Genomic DNA, 20,846 nt, shown 5'->3' on the forward strand with positions numbered 1-20,846 from the left:
AGGGGGTATGATTTTGATACCCAGTGTCCTAGGGAATGTTAAACACACACGTTCCTGTGTTAGGCCTATGCATCTGAGTTCAATGCAAAGAATTCCAGGAGCTCAAAGCCCTAGGCTGGTTTCTCTACTGACAAGCCTTGGATAATCATTTAACATGGACTGATTGTGGGGTTGTTTTTTTTTTCCACATGTAAAGGGAGGACATAGTCATCTTTGCCCTCCCAGACTGGGCAGTGGTTGCTAGTCAAATAAATAGGTAAAGTGAGAAAATGCCTCGTAAACTGAAACCATAGTTCATTTTTCCTTCTTCTGCCGTCCATGTTATTTCGCTCCCTGTTCTACTACTCAAATCATCCTAATCTGTGGCCGGTTTCCCCCTGAGCTAGAAAGGAGAGAACAGCCTAGACAGCAGCAAGACTGATTTTCAGTCAGGGGGGGAAACGGTAAAGAAAAGATAAGAAGATTCCCTTTCATGACGGAAGGAAGGGGCCAGAAGGGAACAAGGCGCTTGCTCTACTCGTTCTGCCAGTTTGCAATCAATGACCCCACTCTGCTCCACTCCTGGAGTGAAAGAAGCGGCCTGCCTCCCAGCGAGCCATGCCAGAGCCGGCCACCCCGCCCAGCTCCACATGTCTGCAATGCTCCTCGGCCCTTACACAACAGCAACAGCACTGCACCAAAGCTTCCCCTCCCCAACTTCTGCCTTCTGCTCTTCCCCCGAGCTCTTGGACAGAAACTCCCAAATTCCACTCCTGGCTTTGCGGCTGAGTGGCCTTGGAAAAGCTACTTCGCTACCAAGGCCTCAGGGAAAGGAGATACTAACACTCCATACCCACCAGGGATACTGAGAGGGCTAAGGGAGATAAAGCAGGTAAAGGGCGCAGCACATTGCCTGGCACACGGTAAGCACTCGATAAATATTACCCATGATTATTTCAAGACCAGTTCATTGTGAAAACATCCAGGGACACAGCAGTGGCAACTAGGCTTGCACTAGCTTGTTGCCCAGTTGTTCATTCAGAGACTAAATCAGCAATGTGGTGAGATCTAAACGGAGTCTATGTAAAAATGAAACATCTCCGGGCCCCTGCCTGGCTCAGTCAGTAGTAGAGAATGAGACTCTCAATCTCATGGTTGTAGGTTCAAGCCTCACACTGGTGTAGAGATTACTTTAAAAATAAATAAACAGGGGGGCCTGGGTGACTCAGTCGGTTAAGCTTCTGATTTCGGCTCCAGTGATGATCTCCTGGTTTGTGGGTTCGAGCCCCACGTCAGGCTCTGTGCTGACAGCTCAGAGCCTGGAGCCTGCTTTGGATTCTGTGTCTCCCTCTCTCTCTGCTCCTCCCCCACTTGTGCTCTGTCTCTCTTTCAAAAATAAATAATAAACATTAAAAAAAATTTTTAATAAATAAAATCTTGAAGGAAGGAAGGAAGGAAGCTCCCTGACTCCTTTCCTCTCCCTCTCATCAAAACAACATATTAGTAATACTGGCTCTTAGTATTTACTTTTAGTAAAGTGATTATCTAACATCATCAGTTCTTAAGAAACCAAGGAGTATACCTCTCTCTCACTCACAAAGCTTTTCGCTCTGTATAGGGTTCCAAACAGTTTCTAAAATGAAACATAACAATAACTCAGTGATCTCCACTGTTCCAGTTTAGAATTTAGAGCAGTTTATGATAGTGAAAAGTGTCCAGCAGTCACCCTCTGTCCCAAGCAGGCAGTGAGAATGATGACAATCTCCGTCAAGAAATTTCTGCTTAGCCCCTAGAGAATCATTCTAGAAAGAATAACCACATAAGCTTTGTTCTGAGGGAAAACAGCTTTGTCCCCTGCAAAGGGAAAAGCAAGAGATAGAGAAGGAACTGAAAGAGCCTGGAAGGAGGAAAGTTCAACAGAGCACAGAAGTGAAATCCCAAAGGCATCAGAAAAAAACTCTAGAGGAAAGTAGCTAAGCACTGAGGTCCTTTCAGTTCTGGCCTTAAGAGAAAAAAAGGAAAAAAAAGAAAAAAGAAAAGAAAAATCTGTGCCAACTAAAATCATACAGTCCTTTAAATTTTTATAAAGGTGTCCCCTGTGGCTGAGAGCAAAACCCAGCTCCCTCCCCAGAGTCACAGAAAGAGCTAAGAGAAGGCTGGTTGTGCCTACCAACCCCTCACAACCCAATGCTTACAACAGATCCCACCCCTGAACTAACAAAGATGATTTTATGCCTCCCCGCTGAGATTCTAAAACTAGCCTCGGTCCATAGTTCCCGCCAAAGGGAACTTCCTACTAATTACTTCTACGTGTTGGTCTCTGATTTATCTTACTTTTCATTCCATTTTTAGCTGGGTTCAGAGGAAGAGACAGAACCCAAAGAAACCAAACCAGATTGTCACTCTTACCAGAACTGAGACCGCTATCCCAAAAGGAAACTAGAACTTTTTTCAACAAACGAGAACAACGTACATTATCAAGCTTCATCTAGTGCCTGGCACTAACCTGATGACGTTAGATATACAGCACAGGTATACAACTTGGGTAACATCTTCCTTCTCCTGGGGAGGTAAAGGAGAAGTGGAAAGCGAGGGAACTCTTCCTAGAAAAATCCAGAGACACTTTCATCATGTTGAAAAGAGCCTCCAGGTCGTGATTTAAGTCAATGATCTAATTTTCACATAAGATTTTACCTAAACAATGTCAAACAGACCAGCAGCTGATCTATTTTTACAACCCAAATGACAAGGATGTTCCATTCCAGTAATAAACTCCTATGCCAGAAAATTCTAGTAAACCTGTCTCTCCAACCTTGCAAGTCTAGAAAGTTTCCTTTCATTGTATTCTGAAAGGAGTGTGTAACTTTGTGTTTATCCATGTATGTGTCCATAGGGTTTCATAAAAAACTCAATTGTTTCTCAATCAAATGTTTTCTTAAGACCACTGAAGTCATGAGATTGGCCTCACAAACACACTGAGCACATTTGGTAAGGGCAAAGATCACTTTCTTCCACTCCAGTGTCCCCAAAGCATTCCATTACTTGAGAGGTCAGGAATTCTCCCCCCTTGTCTTAGAACTACCAGAAGTACTTCTGACCCACAGCCTCCTGGACTCTGCCTGCAGCTCCCCTCCTACTCCAGCAAGAAAGAGAATGTTTGTATGCAGAAATGATCCACAAAGTGAATTCTTTAAAGAGGGTCATTTTTAGCTCCATGATCAGTTGGTTTCTTTGACCTCCACCCAACTCACTCTGTTCAGCTATCCTTCTATATCTGAACAAAAAGCTTTCCAAAACAAAGCTGAATTCTGAGGACAGACAGGAAATACCGAGTCATCCTCAAGACCCACATCACCCTAAGAGGATCTTTCAAGGAACTTCCAGATGGCATACACAGCCCCCCTCTTAAGTGGCACGTCATACCCGTATTTGGCCAGCTATAAAACAGACATAAGCTCCGACAAAGGCTCTGGGACTTAGCAATAAAAGCGCCAGGCCAGAAAGAAGACAAGAGAGCTAGGTCCACCTCTACTTGGATTAGATCATGGGCAATTTCACTCACTCAACTCTTCTCTTGCTCAAAGCCTCCTCCATTCCCCACCCATCATCTCTTTTAACATTTTTCCATTCTTCCTGGTTCTGAACTTCCCAACTATAAGGTACCATGCTGGCCAGGGTCTGATCTGTGTTGTTCACCACTGTAGCCCTAGCCCAGGATCTGATACATAATAGGGAATCAACATATATTTGATAAATGAGTGAATATCTAAATGCTACATTCTCTCCGGGAATAGTTTTACCATTAAGGATTCAACCAACCTACTTATATACCACTTGCTGATTTTTTCTTTCTAACTGAAAATTTTTTTTTAATTTTTTAATGATTTATTTATTTTTGAGAGAAAGAGAGAGTGAGCAAGCGGGGAAGGGGAAGAAACAGAGAGAGGGAGACAGAGAATCTGAAGCAGGCTCCGAGCTGTCAGCACAGAGCCCGACGCGGGGCTCAAACTCTCAAACCCAGAAATCATGACCTGAGCCGATGTCGGAGGCTTAACCGGCTAAGCCACCCAGGAGCCCCTCCACTTGCTGATTTTTTTTTCTTTTAACGTTTTTTATTTATTTTTGAGACAGAGAGAGACAGAGCATGAACGGGGGAGGGGCAGAGAGAGAGGGAGACACAGAATCAGAAGCAGGCTCCAGGCTCTGAGCCATCAGCCCAGAGCCCGACGCGGGGCTGCAGACCACGAGATTGTGACCTGAGTTGAAGTCGGACGCTTAACCGACCGAGCCACCCAGGTGCCCCATCCACTTGCTGATTTTAGAATAACCTTAAAGAATTTAACTTCCCTGGGCCTCAGTTTTCTCACCTGTAAAATGGGGTTAACAACACAATCTACTTCAAAACTTGCTGTGAGGATTAAATGAGATAATTGCACATCAAGCACTTTGCACATTGGAATCATGCAGTAAATGCCAGAAAAGAGTTGGCTGCCATATTGCTGTATTTATACTGGTTTGCTTCTAGGCCACAGTCATTACCACCACCACAGAATTTCATTCCATTATCCCAAGTAAAAACCCTTCCATGGGAAGGTTTCCAATACACAGCTCATTAAAAAATTAGAGATACTGGAAGAAGATGCTTACTCAATATTTACTGTTCCCTCCCTCAAAAGGATGTATCTTTTCAATTAAAAAAAAAAAAAAAGCTGTTCTGAGGTTGAATACATACATTATGCAGAAGATGGCATAACGTTTTCAAAAGAACGACATGCCATGATTCCAAGAATTATTACTATACCATAGACTCCCTAAAAATGTTCTTCTCATCCCTTATGTCAAAAATCTTAATAGATGACACTGGCATTCAAGGCGATCTTTGGTGTCTGAGGTGGAGACCGAAAGGGCCTGCTCTTTTTTTTTTTAATTTTTTTACTGTTGATTTATTTTTGACAAAGAGAGAGAGAGACAGAGCATGAGTGGGGGAAGGGGAGAGAGAGAGGGAAACACAGAATCTGAAACAGGCTCCAGGATCCAAGCTGTCAGCACAGAGCCTGACGCAGGGCTTGAACTCACGGACAGCAAATCCATGATCTGAGCTGAAGTCGGATGTTCAACCAACCACCCAGGCGCCCCACGAAAGGGGCTGCTTTCTATGCCATATCGAATGTGACAGTGGAGCCCTGGTGAAGTAACAACATGGCATATAACTACTTAAAGTCAACAAAGTAACCCCCCCAGCAGTATTCCCCTCCTCTGAATTTCCATAATATCCTCTCTATACCACTCAGACTTCATCCCTCTTATTTCCACGTATTTGTCTTCTGTTACCACTGGAATGTCCTCTCCCCAAGGGCAAGCTCAGTATCTGAGTGCTGCTTGCAATTATCCTCAGTGGTCAGCACACAGTAGGCACTCATTAAATGTTCATTGAATTAATGATTAAATTGATTTATTCTCATTAATGCATTTCATTCATTCAACAGATATTGAGTACCTACGATATGCCAAACACTGGTTTAGATGCTGATGAACAGAAGAGGCAAAAATCACTGCCCAATGAAAATGGGTTTTGTCTTTTAATGTTACAAAAGTGACTGTGGTGATGATTGTACATATACATGAATGTACTAAAAGCCAAGGAACTGTATACTTTTTTTTTTTTTAATTTTGAGAGAAAGAGAATGTATACACAGGCTGGGGAGGGGCAGAGAGAGAGAATCCCAAGCAGGCTCCACACTGTTAGCACACAGCCAGATGCAGGGCTCGAACCCATAGACCGTGATATTCTGACCTGATGAAGTCAGATGCTTAACCAACTGAGCCACCCAGGTGCCCCTGAACTGTATACTTTAAATTTTTTTTTTTAATGTTTATTTTTTTGAGAGAGAGAAAGACAGAGTGTGAGCAGGGGAGGGGCAGAGAGAAAGGGAAACACAGAATCCGAAGCAGGCTCCAGGCTCTGAGCTGTCAGCACGGAGCCCGACGTGGGGCTCAAACCCACGAACCATGAGATCATGACCTGAGCCAAAGTCGGACGCTTAACTGACTGAGCCACTCAGGTGCCCCTGAACTGTATACTTTAAATGGGTGAATTGTACAGTATGTGAATCATATCCCAATAAAATTTTTTTTTAAAAAAGTAAATCCAACATTGAAAAGAATTGAGATACTAGTGTACTTCTTTTATTGCAAAATTAAGATAAAATTCTATACTTTTCTGTAGTTCTGTATTCAGTATTTTAACATGCAGAATCTGTTGTTTTATAATTGGAAAATTAAAAAAAATTAAATTAAATTTTAAAATTAAAAAAAAAAAATCACTACCCTCTGCTATGGACTGTTCAACAGGTAAAGGGTTTTCATTTGGGATGATGAAAATTTTTTAGAACTAGACAGAGTAGGGGCGCCGCCTGGGTAGCTCAGTCAGTTGAGCATCTGACTTCAGCTCAGATCACGATCTCTCAGTTTGTGGGTTCAAGCCTGGCATCGGGCTCTGTGCTGACAGCTCAAAGCCTAGAGCCTTCTTCGGATTCTGTGTCTCCCTCTCTCTCTCTGCACCTTCCCCACTCGCACTCTATCTTTCTCTCTCTCTCTCTCTCAAAAATAAATAAATAAACATTAAAAAAAAAAAAAAACTAGACAGAGTAGGGGATGCACAAAACTTAACTGTTCACTTCTCCATGGTTAATTTTGTGTGATGTGAATTACATCTCAATAAAAATAAATAAATGCCCTCATGGAGCTTACACTCTAATGGGGAGAGGACCATATTCAAACAGTTAAAATATACAGCACACACACCAAAAAACAAGTCATTGGATTAACGAACTGTGGTGAATCCATGCAATGGAACACTACTCAGCAATAAAAAGAAAAGAACTGAGACAGGCAAGATGAATGACCCTCCCTCCACAACATTACGGTGAGTGAATGAGCCAGCACAAAACAGTACTGCATGATTCTATTCATAAGAAACTCTAGAAAAACCAAATCTAAAGTGATAGAGAACAGATCAGTGACTGCTGGAGAACCGTCGTGGCAGATGGAAATGTTCTGTATCTCGGTGGTGGTGGCAGTGGTGGTGGTGGTTATACACGTGCACGTGCATTTGTCAAAACTCATAAAAACGTACACTTAAAATGTGTATATTACATCATACGTAAACTATATCACAATAGGGCTGATTTTTTTTGAAGTTTATTTATTTAAAAAAAAATTTTTTTTTTACATGTATTTGTTTTTGAGAGACAGAGAGAGACAGAGCTTGAGCAGGGGAGAGGCAGAGAGAGACGGAGACACAGAATCGGAAGCAGGCTCCAGGCTCCGAGCTGTCAGCACAAAGCCCGACGCGAGGCTCAAACCCACAAACCGTGAGATCATGACCTGAGCCGAAGTCAGAGACACTTAATCGAATGAGCCACCCAGGTGCCCCTAGAGCTGATTTTTTAAAGTATACATTATGTCAAATGGTGGAAAGTGGTATGAAAAGAAATCAGGAGACACTAACAGTACAAGGCCAGGGCAGGAGTTGCTCTTTGAAATATGGTGTTTAAAGAAGTTGCACTGTGAAGCAAAACCTCTTTAGGTCAATCCTTTTAAAAACAATGTAATGAACACAATTTTCTGTGGTAACAAAAGGAAGAGAAATGTCACGAACAATCCAAAACAGTACATAAGCCTAAAATCATTTCTATTTAGTTCTAGAAAGAAACTTTTCTCCCCTGGCAATAGCAGATTTAACTTCTTAATTCATGAAGGCAGGTTGGGGGAGTTAGGGAGGAGGAAGGAGAGGAGAGAGGGAGAGAAAGATGAGGGAAGGGAAGAGAGGAGGAACTAATGAGGGGAGGGTGGAAAGGGAGAAAAAGAGAGAGGGAGGAAACAGGGAAGGAAAGAGAAGACAGAGAAGAGACAAAAAGAAAAACCGGCAAGCAGGCTGTCTGCCTGTCCATCTGTCCAACAGTCATAGTCCAGATCTAAATAACAGAGTTGACTGAGAGAGACGTGGGGGAAAAACAATAGTGCACCCTGTGACCTATGATTGCATGGTCACCAGGCATGACAAGAGAGGGTACAAAAAGAATTATGGGATCCTCAAACAGCCTCTGCTCACAGGCAAGTACAAAAGAGAAATAAAAGCTTTCCTGGGAATGAAGATCTCTGTCATCTGCAACCCCCCACACCCGCCCAGTCTCACTTAACCTCTCAATTTTCATTTTAAAACATTTTTCATAGAGATTACTTAAACAAATAAGGCACATAATTGACACTCAATAAATGTTTATGACTGTTGCTGAGTGATACAGATAAAGTGAATTTAGCTCTTTTAAAGAAAAGGCTATGAGAGATTACAGAAAACAGTTTAGCCATTTGGACTGACATTCACCAGGCAGAAAGAACTGAGCTAGAAAGCAGAGGAATTTCTAGAATACTCTATGCTGAAATGCTCAAGATTATGTTGTCTCTTAACTTGAACTTAGGATGTCTGTGTCTATATGCAGGAACCAGGCTCTGTCAGTTTTTTTCAAGCACTCTAATATTTAGAGTCAAATTCTCTGGGAGACACAGTAATAATTCAGTCTCAAATAGAAGGAAATCAAGAAGGGGAAAAAAAAAATTTTTCAAAAGCTACCAGAAAGTAGAATCATCCTCCAGTGAAGTCAAGCCAGAGGTCAGGTGCTTTTGCACACCTACTTCTCTAACCCAAGAATTCCAGCCACCACCAAGCTGACCACAAAAACCAGTCAAAGAAACCCTCTTAACTGCTGGCCAGAAGCCACTGGAAAAATGGGAAAATGAACAAAACAGCGTCCCAGGAAACATCCATGCTCTCCTGCCTCCAAAAGCTCTTCTGTATCCCTTCCCATAGGCCCTCCCAATTCTTCTTGCCTGGAACTTTCTATATCCTTGTTTTCTTTCCCTTCTTCATCAATACATTTAGCAATTCTAACCTCAGAAACAGTCTCAAAGCAGGCACGACCATCCCCCTCCCCAGGAAAGTTCAACCAGCTGTCTGAAGCACTTCCCTGCTACACAATCTCCAGGATAAACTCAGGGATACTACCGCCAGGAGATACATCCACAGGAAAAACATATAAGGTCAACTTAATATGAAATCTGCCTGTTATATTGACCTTGGCTCAAAAAGTCAAACGTTTGCCTAATTCCAGAAAAATCAATCACTTCAAGGAAATAACAGACCAGAAGAAACAGATTCACACAAACTGGAGCTAACTTGAAATAGTTAAAGACAGGTTCCCTGAAAAGCTGATTCATAGTGGTTTTGATGGCTTCTGTGGGTCAAATTTTAAAAAGCCCTATACTAAACAAAATAGCCTCCCAAGTTAAATGCTGGGACCCCGTTATAACTGAATGAGTCCAAGACTGAGAAAGCTCAAAAGATGCCAAGCAGAAACAGAAAGCACATCATAGGGGCCCTTTCCTCCTTCTGTTTGTCTGAGTCATCCTCAACCCTGCATTTCCCAGTAATTCTACACAATGCTTTCCCTCTACTACTAAGCAAAGGGGCTTTTACCAAGCAAAAGGGGCTTTTTTCACTTGGGTTTCTGAGAGTAAAGAGCAGTGATGGGGGAGGGAGCCCGTGCTACTCAATTACTGCTTATGATTGTGACAGTCAGCTCCTAAGCAGATCTGTTATTTTCTCATATGGCACCCAAGGATTAATATTGTAGCATATATATTCAAGTACCGACCAGAACTTGCCGAAGGGCCAACCAGCCACAGCATCAAAATTAGTCCTTACTTTGTAATGGTTTGGCCATCTGCAGAGCAAAAATGGGGAAGGTCCACAAATTAGATCGATTCCCCTGGTTCATGAACTGGTGGCCAGAATTAAGTCCTCAGGTGTTTCTGCCAGCCTATCTGAAAGCTGACCAAGCCCCAGCAAGGTACCCTATAAACCGGGAAACAGAGGACAGGGCCACAAGGGTCTCTAGCAGATGAAGTCCAAGAAGGAGCACAAAAGTGGAGCAGACCAGCACAGCCAACTTATGGTCAAGGATTCCCATACAGTATGAAAACATCCTCTGCTATTTTCCATTCCAGAATCTCACAAGAATAATGTCTCTTTTAGCCAATTAAAAAAAAAAAAAAAAAAAAAAGCCAAGTCCCAGTATTTTGAGCCACACTATTCTGGGATTGTAAACAAGTGAAGCAGCCAAACAACGTGATGGGTCTTCTTAAAGGAACGGTCTCCGAAGAGAGGAAGTCTACCACTGTGCTGAAGAAGGAATGAAGAGGGCTCACTGTGGCCTTCCACTTCAGAGTGGGTCCAGACTGCGTATCTCTGAGTCAAGGAAGACCTGCCCCAGCGAACACTTCTTAGCTTCTCACTGACCGCTCCTGGGTCACCGGGCTTCCTTATCACCTTGTGTGCTCAGCATGAGGGGACCTAACTTGAAGAGTCTTTGGCACAAAAAGCTCCTTGGCTCTCCTAATGTCCCACTCGGGGGTCAGTCAGCACAAAGGGACAACAAGTGAAATTTCTCATCAGTTTGTTGCTCTACTTTCTTGGAAAGAAGACAGTCACAGGAAGTTTGTAGAAAAGGGACAAAGAAGAGAATGGGGTGGTTATTCACACAGGATGTCTGAATCCCTCACAAGACGCAACAGATAGGAAAATACCATTCTCTTCTTCCACTAAGAACTCCCATTGTTAGAACTTTATTCTTCTAACCTTTGAGTTGTTTGAGAAGGGTGTTGTCTCTAAGTTCAAGAGCTTGGGGATTGATTTGTCAGTGTGAATCGTTTACTTATTATGGACTCTAAATAATGGACCTGAAAGTCCTCTGGTTTTCCTAGCATAGTTCTACTGAGGCCTAGAAAAATCAAGGACAACAACACAGAAGAAAATCTAACCATTTCATGAGAGAGGTTGCAAGTATGCCAAAATAAAATACTGATTTCAGCTAGATTACTTCTGGGGAGCAAACAGAACCAAGAGAGGGAGGAAAAACTAGTGTATATGTTAAATTTTTGTCCCTGATATGTTTTCCACGTCACCAGAATGCAGATCTCCTATTAGACCAAACCTGCATCCTTTAGATCAGTTTCTCAATTGCAGCACAACTGACATTTTGTACCAGATCACTATTTGGTGGGGGGGGGGGGGGGGGGTGGGGGGGGGGGGGGGGGGGACAGCTACCCTATGTATTGTAAGATATTTACCAACACCCTGGCCTCTACCCATTAGCCAGTGGCACATGCCCCAATCATGACAACCAAAGATGTCTCTCAACATTACCACATGACTGCAGGGAGAGCAAAATCACTCCCCGTTGAGAACCACTGAGTTAAATAAAACCAAATGACACTAATTTAACTCTTCATTGTATGAACTGGTTCTTAAAGTCTTTTAGTTTTAACAAATCAATAAAATCCAGGGTGTGATCTGCACAAACCAAATGCCAAGGAGTCACCACTGAGGGTGGTCATTCCTCACTCTCTACTCTATAACAGCATTCCTGTTTTATATCCAAACTTAGTCCCAAATCCATCAATGTCTTTTTTTTAATACTTACCAGTTTATTAAAGGATATGATAAAAGATACAAATCTACAGCCAGATGGAGAGATGCATTGCGAAAGGTATGGGGAAAACACGAGAAGCTTCCATGCCCCCTCCATACATACAACTCTCCCCAGTGTCCATGTGTTCACCAACCCAGAAGCTCTCATCGTGCCTTTCCATCTCCCCAGTGATTTTGGTGACACCGAATCGAAGCCACCTCTCACCTCATCTTCTGCAGTGGCCTAAGTGGTCTCCCTTCTTTTCCTCTCGCCCCACTACATTCATTACAATCTAGCCTTCACACTGAAGCCACTTCTTGAAAATGTCTATCAGATCATGAGACTTTCTACCAGAAAGCAGTCTGGTGCTTCCCAACACACGTAACAACCACACTTTTTCCTACGGCCTGCAAGGCCCCACGTCGTGTGGAACCCGTTCCCTTATACTCTGCCAGCTCCCTCCAGCCACAGCGACTTTCTTCCTATACCACAAACATGACATACACCTTCTTTCTGTTCTCATTGCCCTCTGTCCAGAGAGCTATTTCCCCAGGTAGTATTATCCATCAGATCTGTGCTTAAAAGTAACCTCTACAATAAAAGCTTCCCTGACCATCCTGCACAAGTAGCTTCCAAATCACTCTTGCTTAATAATACTACATCTGAGGGGTGCCTGAGTGGCTCAGTAGGTTAAGCATCGGGCTCTTGGTTTCAGAGCAGGCCATGATCTCACAGTTTCATAAGCTCAGGCCCTGCATCAGGCTCTGCTCTGGCAGCACGGAGCCTGCTTGGGATTCTCTGTCTTCTCTCTCTCTGCCCCTCACCCACTCACGCTACCTCTGCCTCTCTCAAAATAGATAAATAAACTTTAAAAAATAATTAAAATTTATTTATCTATTTTGAGAGAGGCAGCGATAGCATGAGTAGAGGAGGGGTGGCGGGAAGAGACAGAGAGTCCCAAGCAGGCCCTGCACTGTCAGCACAGAGCCTGACATGGGGCTCGATCTCATCAACCGTAAGATCATGCCCTGAGCCGAAATCAAGAGTTGGACACTTACCCAACTGAGCCACCCAGGCACTCCAATAAATAAAATAATTTAAAGATAATAATATTAATAATACACCTGAGCCATCTTTTATGTGTTTTACATGTGTGAACTCTGCTTTCCCCACTTAAATGGTAAGTCTATGAGAGCATGGACCAAATCTTATTACCCATGCTTCCCTGGAACCTAGAAAGTACCTGGCACATAATATGTGCTTAATAAATGCGAGGAATTAATGAATGCTTTTGGCTAACAGACTAAATGTACCCGTTTAAAAGCCAAAGATGAAGTCTTGCTTGACACCAAAAGTCAGTCTCTCCTCAAATTTACCACTATAGTACACACCCAAATGACAAGGTAATGCTAGAATTCTCACTCCTACAAGGAACTTTTTCGTTTCGAAAAGGAACCGAATAATACTCAAAGCACAAGCAACAAACCTTAGGGGACTCCAGGGCCATAGAATTTGAGGAAACCACACATAAGTTACAGCCTACAAGCTTCTAAAATAATTCCTATGTACTAAACTGAAAATGGCCAAAACCCACAAATGCCAGAAACATAAAATGAAAAACAAAGACGGGGCCTAACTCATAGAATCCTTACCACTGTGAGTAAACAGTTCTTCAATAACACTGTCTTACATTTATATCGGGCTTTGCTTTATTTGCTCCTCACGGCAGCCCTGAGGAATCGGTGAGCTGATGCTACTGGCCATATAAAGCTTCATCAGAAAGCTTCACCGACTTGGTCAGAAACAAGAGGGTCAGAGTTAGACCAAGGATTTTAGAGCCAGACGCTTGTGTTTTTGTGGTTTTTTTTTTTTTAATTTTTTTAACATTTTATTTATTTTTGAGAGAGAGAGAGTGGGGGCGGGGGGTCGGGCAGGTAGAGAGAGAGAGGGAGACACAGAATCCGAAGCAGGCTCTAGGCTCTGAGCTGTCAGCACAGAGCCAGACGCGGGGCTCGAACCCACAAACCGTAAGATCATGACCTGAGCCAAAGTCGGACGCTTAACCGACTGAGCCACCCAGGCACCCCCAGACGCTTGTGTTCAAATCCTCTGCCACTTACTGTAACTCGATCCAGACAAGTTACTTCATCTCTCTGTGCGTCAGTGTCCTCACCTATAAAACCCAATGCTATAGATGAAATGTTTTGTGTCCCCCCCCCAAAATTCATGTTGAAATCTAACCCCTAACGTGATGGTATCGGGAGGTGAGGCCTTTGGGAAGTGATTAGGTCATGAAGCGGAGTCCGTATGAGTAAGATTAGTGCCCTTATTAAAGAGATTCTAGAACTCCCTTCTACCATCTGAGGACACAGGGAGAAGATAAGATGGCTGTCTATGAATCAGGAAGCAAGTCATCACCAGACACCAAATCTGCTACCAGCACCTTGATCTTGACTTCCCAGACTGCAGAACTGCAAGAAATAAACTTCTGTTGCTTATACACTACCCAATGGTATGTAATATAATGATATATGGTATTTTATCACATAGAGCAGCCCAAACTGACTACAACTTCCTTCATAGGGTGTGGTAGGCTGAAATTGCAGCCCCTCCTCAAAGATATCCACATCCTAATCCCTGAAACCTGCGAATGGGGTCCATTTATGTGGCAAAAGAACTTTGCAGATGAGACTGAATTAAAAACCTTGAGAGCAAGAAACGACGCTGGATTATCCAAGTGGGTCCAACATAATCAAAGTGTCTTTGTACAAGAAAGGCAAGAGGGCCACAGACCCAGAAGAAGATATGACAACAGAAGCAGAATGACAGAGAGAGGGATTGGAAGATGGTACATTGCTGTCTTTGAAGCCAGATGATGGGGTCATAAGCCAAAGAATACGGGAAGCTTCCTGAAGCTAGAAAGACCAGGAAATACTCCTAGAGTCCCACAAGAAACACAACTATAGACCCATTTTAGGACTTCTGACCTCCGAGCGATAAGAAAATACATTTGTGTTTTAAGCCACTAAATGTGTGGAAATTTGCTACAGCAGCAATAAGAAACTAATACATAGTTATAAACAGGATTAAATGAGCTCATGCGTGTAAAGTGCTAAGAACGGTTCCTAACAGCGATAGTAAGAGCTCTTTACATTTTAGCTCTTAGGAGTCAAGATCAGAACCCAGAGGACTGCACTGAAGTACTTCAGAGGCTAAAAAAAAATGAGGTTAGGAAATTTGGTAATATCTATCTAAATTTAAAAGGCACACGTCATTTGACAAAGAGATTCCATTTCTAAAAAGATTCACAGGGATATTCAACACATCTTTGTTTGTAATTACTCAAATATCCACTAACAGGCTAAAATTATAGAAAATCCACTCAGCAACATAGTAGGCAGCCTTTAAATAATGAGCTTATAAAATGTACTGATAAATCTACAAGATGTATCCTCTAATTAAAAAAAAAAAGCTCAAGGACAGAATATTAGGAGAATATTGAGAATATTAGGTTCCATTTCTGTTTAAAAATACAAAGGATACAGGGGCGCCTGGGTGGCTCAGTCAGATTTGAGCATCCGACTTCGGCTCAGGTCATGATCTCATAGTTCATGAGTTCGAGCCCCACGTTGGGCTCTGTGCTGACAGCTCAGAGCCTGGAGCCTGCTTCAGATTCTGTGTCTCCCTCTCTCTCTCTCTGCTCCTCCCCTGCTCACACGCTGTCTCTCTCTCAAAAATAAAGATTAAAAAAAAATTTAATAAAAATAAAAAGGATATATATATATATATATGTTCATAAGTACATTTTAAAAACTTCTAAAAGGGCATGCATGTAGTTCCCTGTTCACGGTGGTTGTTCCAAGAAAAGAGACTAAGGGGATGGAACAGGAGGGGAAAACTCTTGCCATCACATGCCCTTTTCTGTTATTTTAGGTTTTAACTAGGTATCTGCATGGTACCCATTTTTAAGAAACTGAAGTTGAGTTGTGACATCACCAACCTATCAGCAAGTATTTATGCACTGACAATGTGCCCACCATTGTACATGCTACAGGGCATAGGACACAGTCCTGCCCTCCAGGAGTTCACATTCTGGCTGAATTTATAATCTAGATTTGTATTAGACAATCACCCAATTGTTTTGGACATTCACCTAAGAAAACAGAACCACACATTCTCTCAAAGTATTTTTCCACTTGTGACTCAGAGAACAAATCACTACCTAAAAAGAATAAATTCTACGTCTAATCCATTAGTCCCAACCAGCGCTGCTTGTGCTTAAGAAACCGTTACTTCTTGGGAAGTGGTCAGTGTTTAAGAAGGAAGGAAAAGCAGGAGAAATCTTTACAAAAACACAATTACATACTTTATTACACACTGCAAGAAAAAAAAGATGGACAAGTATCTTTGGGTAATTGGATTTGTCTTCTTCATTACATTTTCCTAATTCTCTAATTCTATACTCAGGAACATGTATCAAAGCCACAAAAAGAAAAACAAAATACACACCCTCCTCCCCTCAAAAAATATTCTTTTTTGGTGCCAACACAATAATGACGGTTACTGGTTCATCCTAAGTCTTCCTCTCATCTTAAAAAGCAACGGCAATCCAAAGTATGACTTTCCAAAGGCTGAACTGGTGGCAAAACCAACAAGAATCATCCAAGTCCAAGTGTTCCATTTATAAAATATTTAGTCCAACTGTCACCCAATTAGAGCATAACCATAAATGAAGACATTATTGCTAACAAGGGAGGCAGGATGGGATCTGGGTCACTCTTCCATAACTCCATTAGCTCCTCTCAGCCAATAAAGAAGTCTGTGTTAGCAAAGTATTTAGCTGACAATGGAATCATGATGTAATGCATTTCCATAATCTTACCAAGGAGCAAAAAGACAGAGCTGAAAAATGTTTAGTGGGTAACTGGAAAGTTGTCAAGCAGCAACTCACGTAGGGTCTCCTCCAACCTGGTGACTTGAGGAGTCATCACTGCTCAAAGTATGGAGTCGATGTACCACAAATACCCCATGACGTTGACAGAAACAACGAACTGCTCCTGGGCACTATGTGCCAGGCCCTGTGATGAGGGCCCTTCCATTCCCATTCCTTAATCTCTTTGAATCTTCTCAACTACTACTGTGAAGTACAGAGGAAACTGAGGCACAAAGCTGAAATAACTGTCCATGGTTACACCGCCACCGAGTGGTGAAGCTCGGATGAATTCAAGCAGGCTTCACCCAAAAGTATAGACATCACAATGCCTCCACTGGAAAGTATAAACGTTATACCACCCTTCCCGAGTCACCCCTCACTGTGACACGCCATCATTTGCCCAGCTTGCTCCCATCACACACTACCCTCCCCCCCCCAACTTGGAATGAAATCAAATATGCTCCAGTCCTTCTGTAATGGCAGGTGCCCTCACTGGGTTTTCCCGATCAGCCTATACATGAAGAGGCCATCTGAACAAAATACTATCCTTATCAGAGGCCACTTTTTGAAGACCCGCCTCTCTAAATTGAGATAGCAAGCCTATGACTTACTGCCTCGCACTCCCGGGGGACCCGCTATGTCTCCTGCCCTGCACACACAGCCCCTCATCATTCACATTTATTCACAACTTGCCAAGTGCTCTCATTCAGAAAGCTGATCTAAATAAGGTCTTCCCCATAATCGCCCTAATAACAATAACAGCTACCATATTCTGAGCATTTATTATGCAACAGGCTCAACAAACATGGTGCCATTACATCCTCACACCAGCCCAAAGCAGGCACGGTCTTCAATTTATAGACGACAAAACTAAGGCTAAGAGATAAAGTAATTCAGCCCAAGGTCACACAACCGGTAAGAAACTAATCTGACACCCTGTAATTTTAAGCTTTCAGGGGTCTCCCCCTTTAATGATTAAAAAGGGGAGCTCTTCTCGGAATTCCCTTTTGAGAGGCGCCTTCCAACAAGAGATCTGCCCCACGACCACATGAATCCCATGGGCTTCACCCACAGGCTTACCTGAATTTCTTCATTTTCATCTACTAGGAGGAAACTCACAACCTTCTCGGTCATCTTCTTCCTCCTGGTCTCCTCATCCAGCTCTTCTTCCTCCAGTAACCCCTGGACCTTAGCGACATGGTACACAGTAACGGGGTGTCTCCTTTTGTTACCCCCAGAATGAGTCCTCTTCTGGCACTCCAGGCACAAGTTGATTTTACAGGTCTGGCACCTCACGGCTGCCCTCTGCCTCACACCTGGTGAATGCCCATTGGGACCCTTGCAGGGGTCGCAGTAAGGGACATGGCCAGGTTTGAGTCTTATCCGCTCGTGGTTTCGCAGGCGCTCCTGCCGATGGAGCTCCTCCTCGCAGCGGAGACACTGCAGACTACAGCACTCATCACACTCAAAGACCGCCTCGTCAGCCCCACTGCAGGCATAACTTTCCTGGCACATCAGCCCCGGATTCAGGCCCTTGTCTGCCGGGCAAGTCTGGGCACTCATACTCGGATCGGTAAGGAAATCACCCACAACGTCACCGTCACTGGGCTTTCCCCAGCAGTGAAGACCAAGGCTTTGGGTCTGAAGCCTGCACAGAACCTTCACGGCGTTCTGCACGCCTTAAAAACAAACAAACAAACAAACAAACAAAAAACCTCTGGGGTCCTATCAGAATTCTTCACACGCTCACAAACGTTCCAATTTTTAATCTTCTGCCTCCAAGATTCCTGTATCAGCAGCAACGTTGATTTGGTTTGATGGTGTTATCCGTCTGTAAAGTGCAAGCCTGGAAGGATCTCTTCGGGCTATCTGAAAGAGATCCGATGGGTTCACCGAGGTGGGCTCATCACTTGGGCCTCGGCCACGAGGTTTTGGTATAGTGACAGAGTGGTCAGGAGCTTTGCAATATAATCCAACCTCAAGTCAATATTTCAGGGGATACCTAAATAGAGGAAGGAAAAGGATTTCACTAATCTAAAAACAGAAGTGCACCTTAAAAAAAAAAAAAAGTGATTAAATAAGAGGCCAAAACTCCTGACAGAAATCTCATTCTTGCTTGTAACGCTTACACCGGCTCTTTCTGATCCTCGAAATTTCATCTCAAAATCACAGGCAAGGCTCCCCCTTTGGAAAACAGCCACTATCCCTAATTTCAGAGACTTTGCCGCTTTAATTCTCAGACTGAAATTCTCTGTTCGTCCAGTTATTAATTAAATTCAGAACCAAAATCATTAAGCAAAAAGTCCTTGGAGGGACAACCCTTTGCAGTCCCCCAACCTGCAGCACACAATTGTGAGGTGGATAAAGAGGCCTGTAAAAAGCTAAAGAAATGATAATATAGACTCTGGCTCCACAAAGTCTTTGGCAGATCTAGTTAGGTTGTTTCAACTCTAGACAGATGTCTATTAAGGACTGTCAGCCTGGAAACAAAAGTCACCGTGTCATATTTAAAAACAATAAAACGCAATTATTATACTTCCTTTTGTCCCTTCTCTAACTGCAAAAAAAAAAAAGGGAGCAACAGGAGACAGAATTCCTCCTCTACAGCCCACTGCAAAGCCAGGCCTGCAGTGAGTTAAAACAAATAATTTCTCTCTTTGTCACTCAAAAACTAACTTAAAAATAACTTCAAAAAGGAAAAAGAAAAAGAAAGGATAACTGGGGCAGGGAAGAGGCTTTTGTCACTTCTACAATTACATTCTAAACCCCCCTTTAGCCTTGACCTCCATTCTAATGCACCAACGAAACGTAAAGCCCTCCTCACAAATACTCCACCCTGTAGTAATCAATCTATCAATCTTATTTTTGGATAAACAAGGAAGGAGAAGAGAGTGACTAGGAGACCTTATTTACACCCTAACCTCAGGCATGGCCAACCAGCCTCCACAACGGAAACGAAAATCAAAATCTGTCAGAGAAATTTAGAAAAATAGAAAATCAACCTTCGAAAGAACACCTCACCGCCGGACCAGCCGGCCAAGCAAACAATCTGCCCACTCGGGCCCCCACCTCGACACCTCTCTCGAGCCGGGGATTCCTCACCCTTCCTTCCTCCCGGGCAACACCACCACAACCCGAGGGGCAGGAGCAGAGTCTGAACAAAGAAGGTCCCCCAAAATCTCCCCTCCACGCTAGCAGAGGCCAGAGCCGAATCTATTGTTTATACCACCCCACCCCCACCCCAGCCGCACCCGCACCCCCCCCCCCCCGCCCCGGGGGCAGCCGGAGCTCCAGGACTATCGTTCGCCCGCCGCAGGGCCGTGCCCTTCCCTCCCCGCCGCGGCTGCCCGGGAACCCCACCACGGAGCAGCTCGGCAGCAGCGAGGCGGCGTCGGGGGACCGCGGTGCGCCGGCGGGGGCGGGGGCTGTTCCTCAGGGCACCGGTGGATCCATCTTCATCTCCATCTCCGCCCCCCTCCTCCTTCGCTGCCTCCCGGGCTTCCTCCTCTCCTGTTGTCAGTTGGGATCAGCTGATCGGAGTGAACTTCTCCCAGCTCGGACTAACAGGAAGGCGTGAGCAGTGCAGCCCAGGGAGGGACGAACGGGAGGGGGTGGAGTCCGACTCCCGCGAGGGTGGAGAAGGGCGCGCACAGCTTCCTGGGAAGTGTAGTTCCGCGGACGTGAATCCTCCCCCACGTCTCGGAAGGGAAGGCTCTGAATGACTACAACTCCCAATACCAAACAGAGTGCTCTTGTGAGGAGGTGGTGAAGACAGGCCGTCGAGTATTTCGGGACTTGGAGTTTTTGCATCGACTGCGGTGTTCGAAGGTATCAGCGCGTTGTTTTGGGTAGTGGCCGGAGAGGGAATGGCGCTAAATTAGATGACTGATGTAATGTGTTGTGTAGTTGAGGCAAATAATTCGATTTCAAGTAACCGGTGTTGCACACCATTCCTTCAGAAATGTGTAAAAACAAGCAGTCTCCTCTTCCCTAATTTCACCTTGCACAAATTAGGAGAAGACCAGAAAGAATTGATAAAAGAATATAAGTACTCTTGGAATTTTGTTTTCCCTTATGAGTATTCTTCAAGCCAAATATTATTTATTTTCCTTACCTTTCACTTTTTTGACGTTTTCTTACATAGTTTTAGAGCTTCTGGATTTTAAATCATCCTTAAGCTAGACGGGGTACATTTTCAGACAAGCTTGTGGACTACGGTGCAGGCTAATGGTCAACACTGTTATCGGGCTTTTTTATAGAAAGCCATATATTTGTTCAGTGCTTTCACTTTGGGGTTTATTTGTTTGTTTCCTTTTTTTTTTTTTTTTTATCTCCGTTTGTTTCTTGGAACAACACTGAAAGAAAGCATGATATGATGAAATGAGCACCGGTCTGAGATGGGAAGA

At 43.6% G+C, this 20,846-nt stretch overlaps 1 protein-coding gene across 2 annotated transcripts in view; it reads right to left on the bottom strand.

Moving 5' to 3' along the window:
- ZFYVE1 (zinc finger FYVE-type containing 1) overlaps window positions 1-20,033 on the bottom strand; it is a 54,030-nt gene extending 33,997 nt beyond the window's left edge. For both annotated transcript variants that reach the window (XR_007153426.1, XM_047864665.1), the window contains exons 1-2: window positions 19,801-20,033; window positions 17,521-18,442 (exon numbers count right to left, since the gene is read on the bottom strand). Coding sequence is in view for 1 of the 2 variants with exons in the window: in XM_047864665.1 (XP_047720621.1) it covers window positions 17,521-18,003 (483 nt within the window). In the remaining variant the exon portion in view is untranslated. The remainder of the gene's footprint in view (window positions 1-17,520; window positions 18,443-19,800) is intronic.
- Between the last annotated feature and the right edge of the window lie 813 nt (window positions 20,034-20,846).

The sequence above is a fragment of the Prionailurus viverrinus genome, chromosome B3, assembly GCF_022837055.1.
Source record: "Prionailurus viverrinus isolate Anna chromosome B3, UM_Priviv_1.0, whole genome shotgun sequence".
NCBI lineage: Eukaryota > Metazoa > Chordata > Mammalia > Carnivora > Felidae > Prionailurus > Prionailurus viverrinus.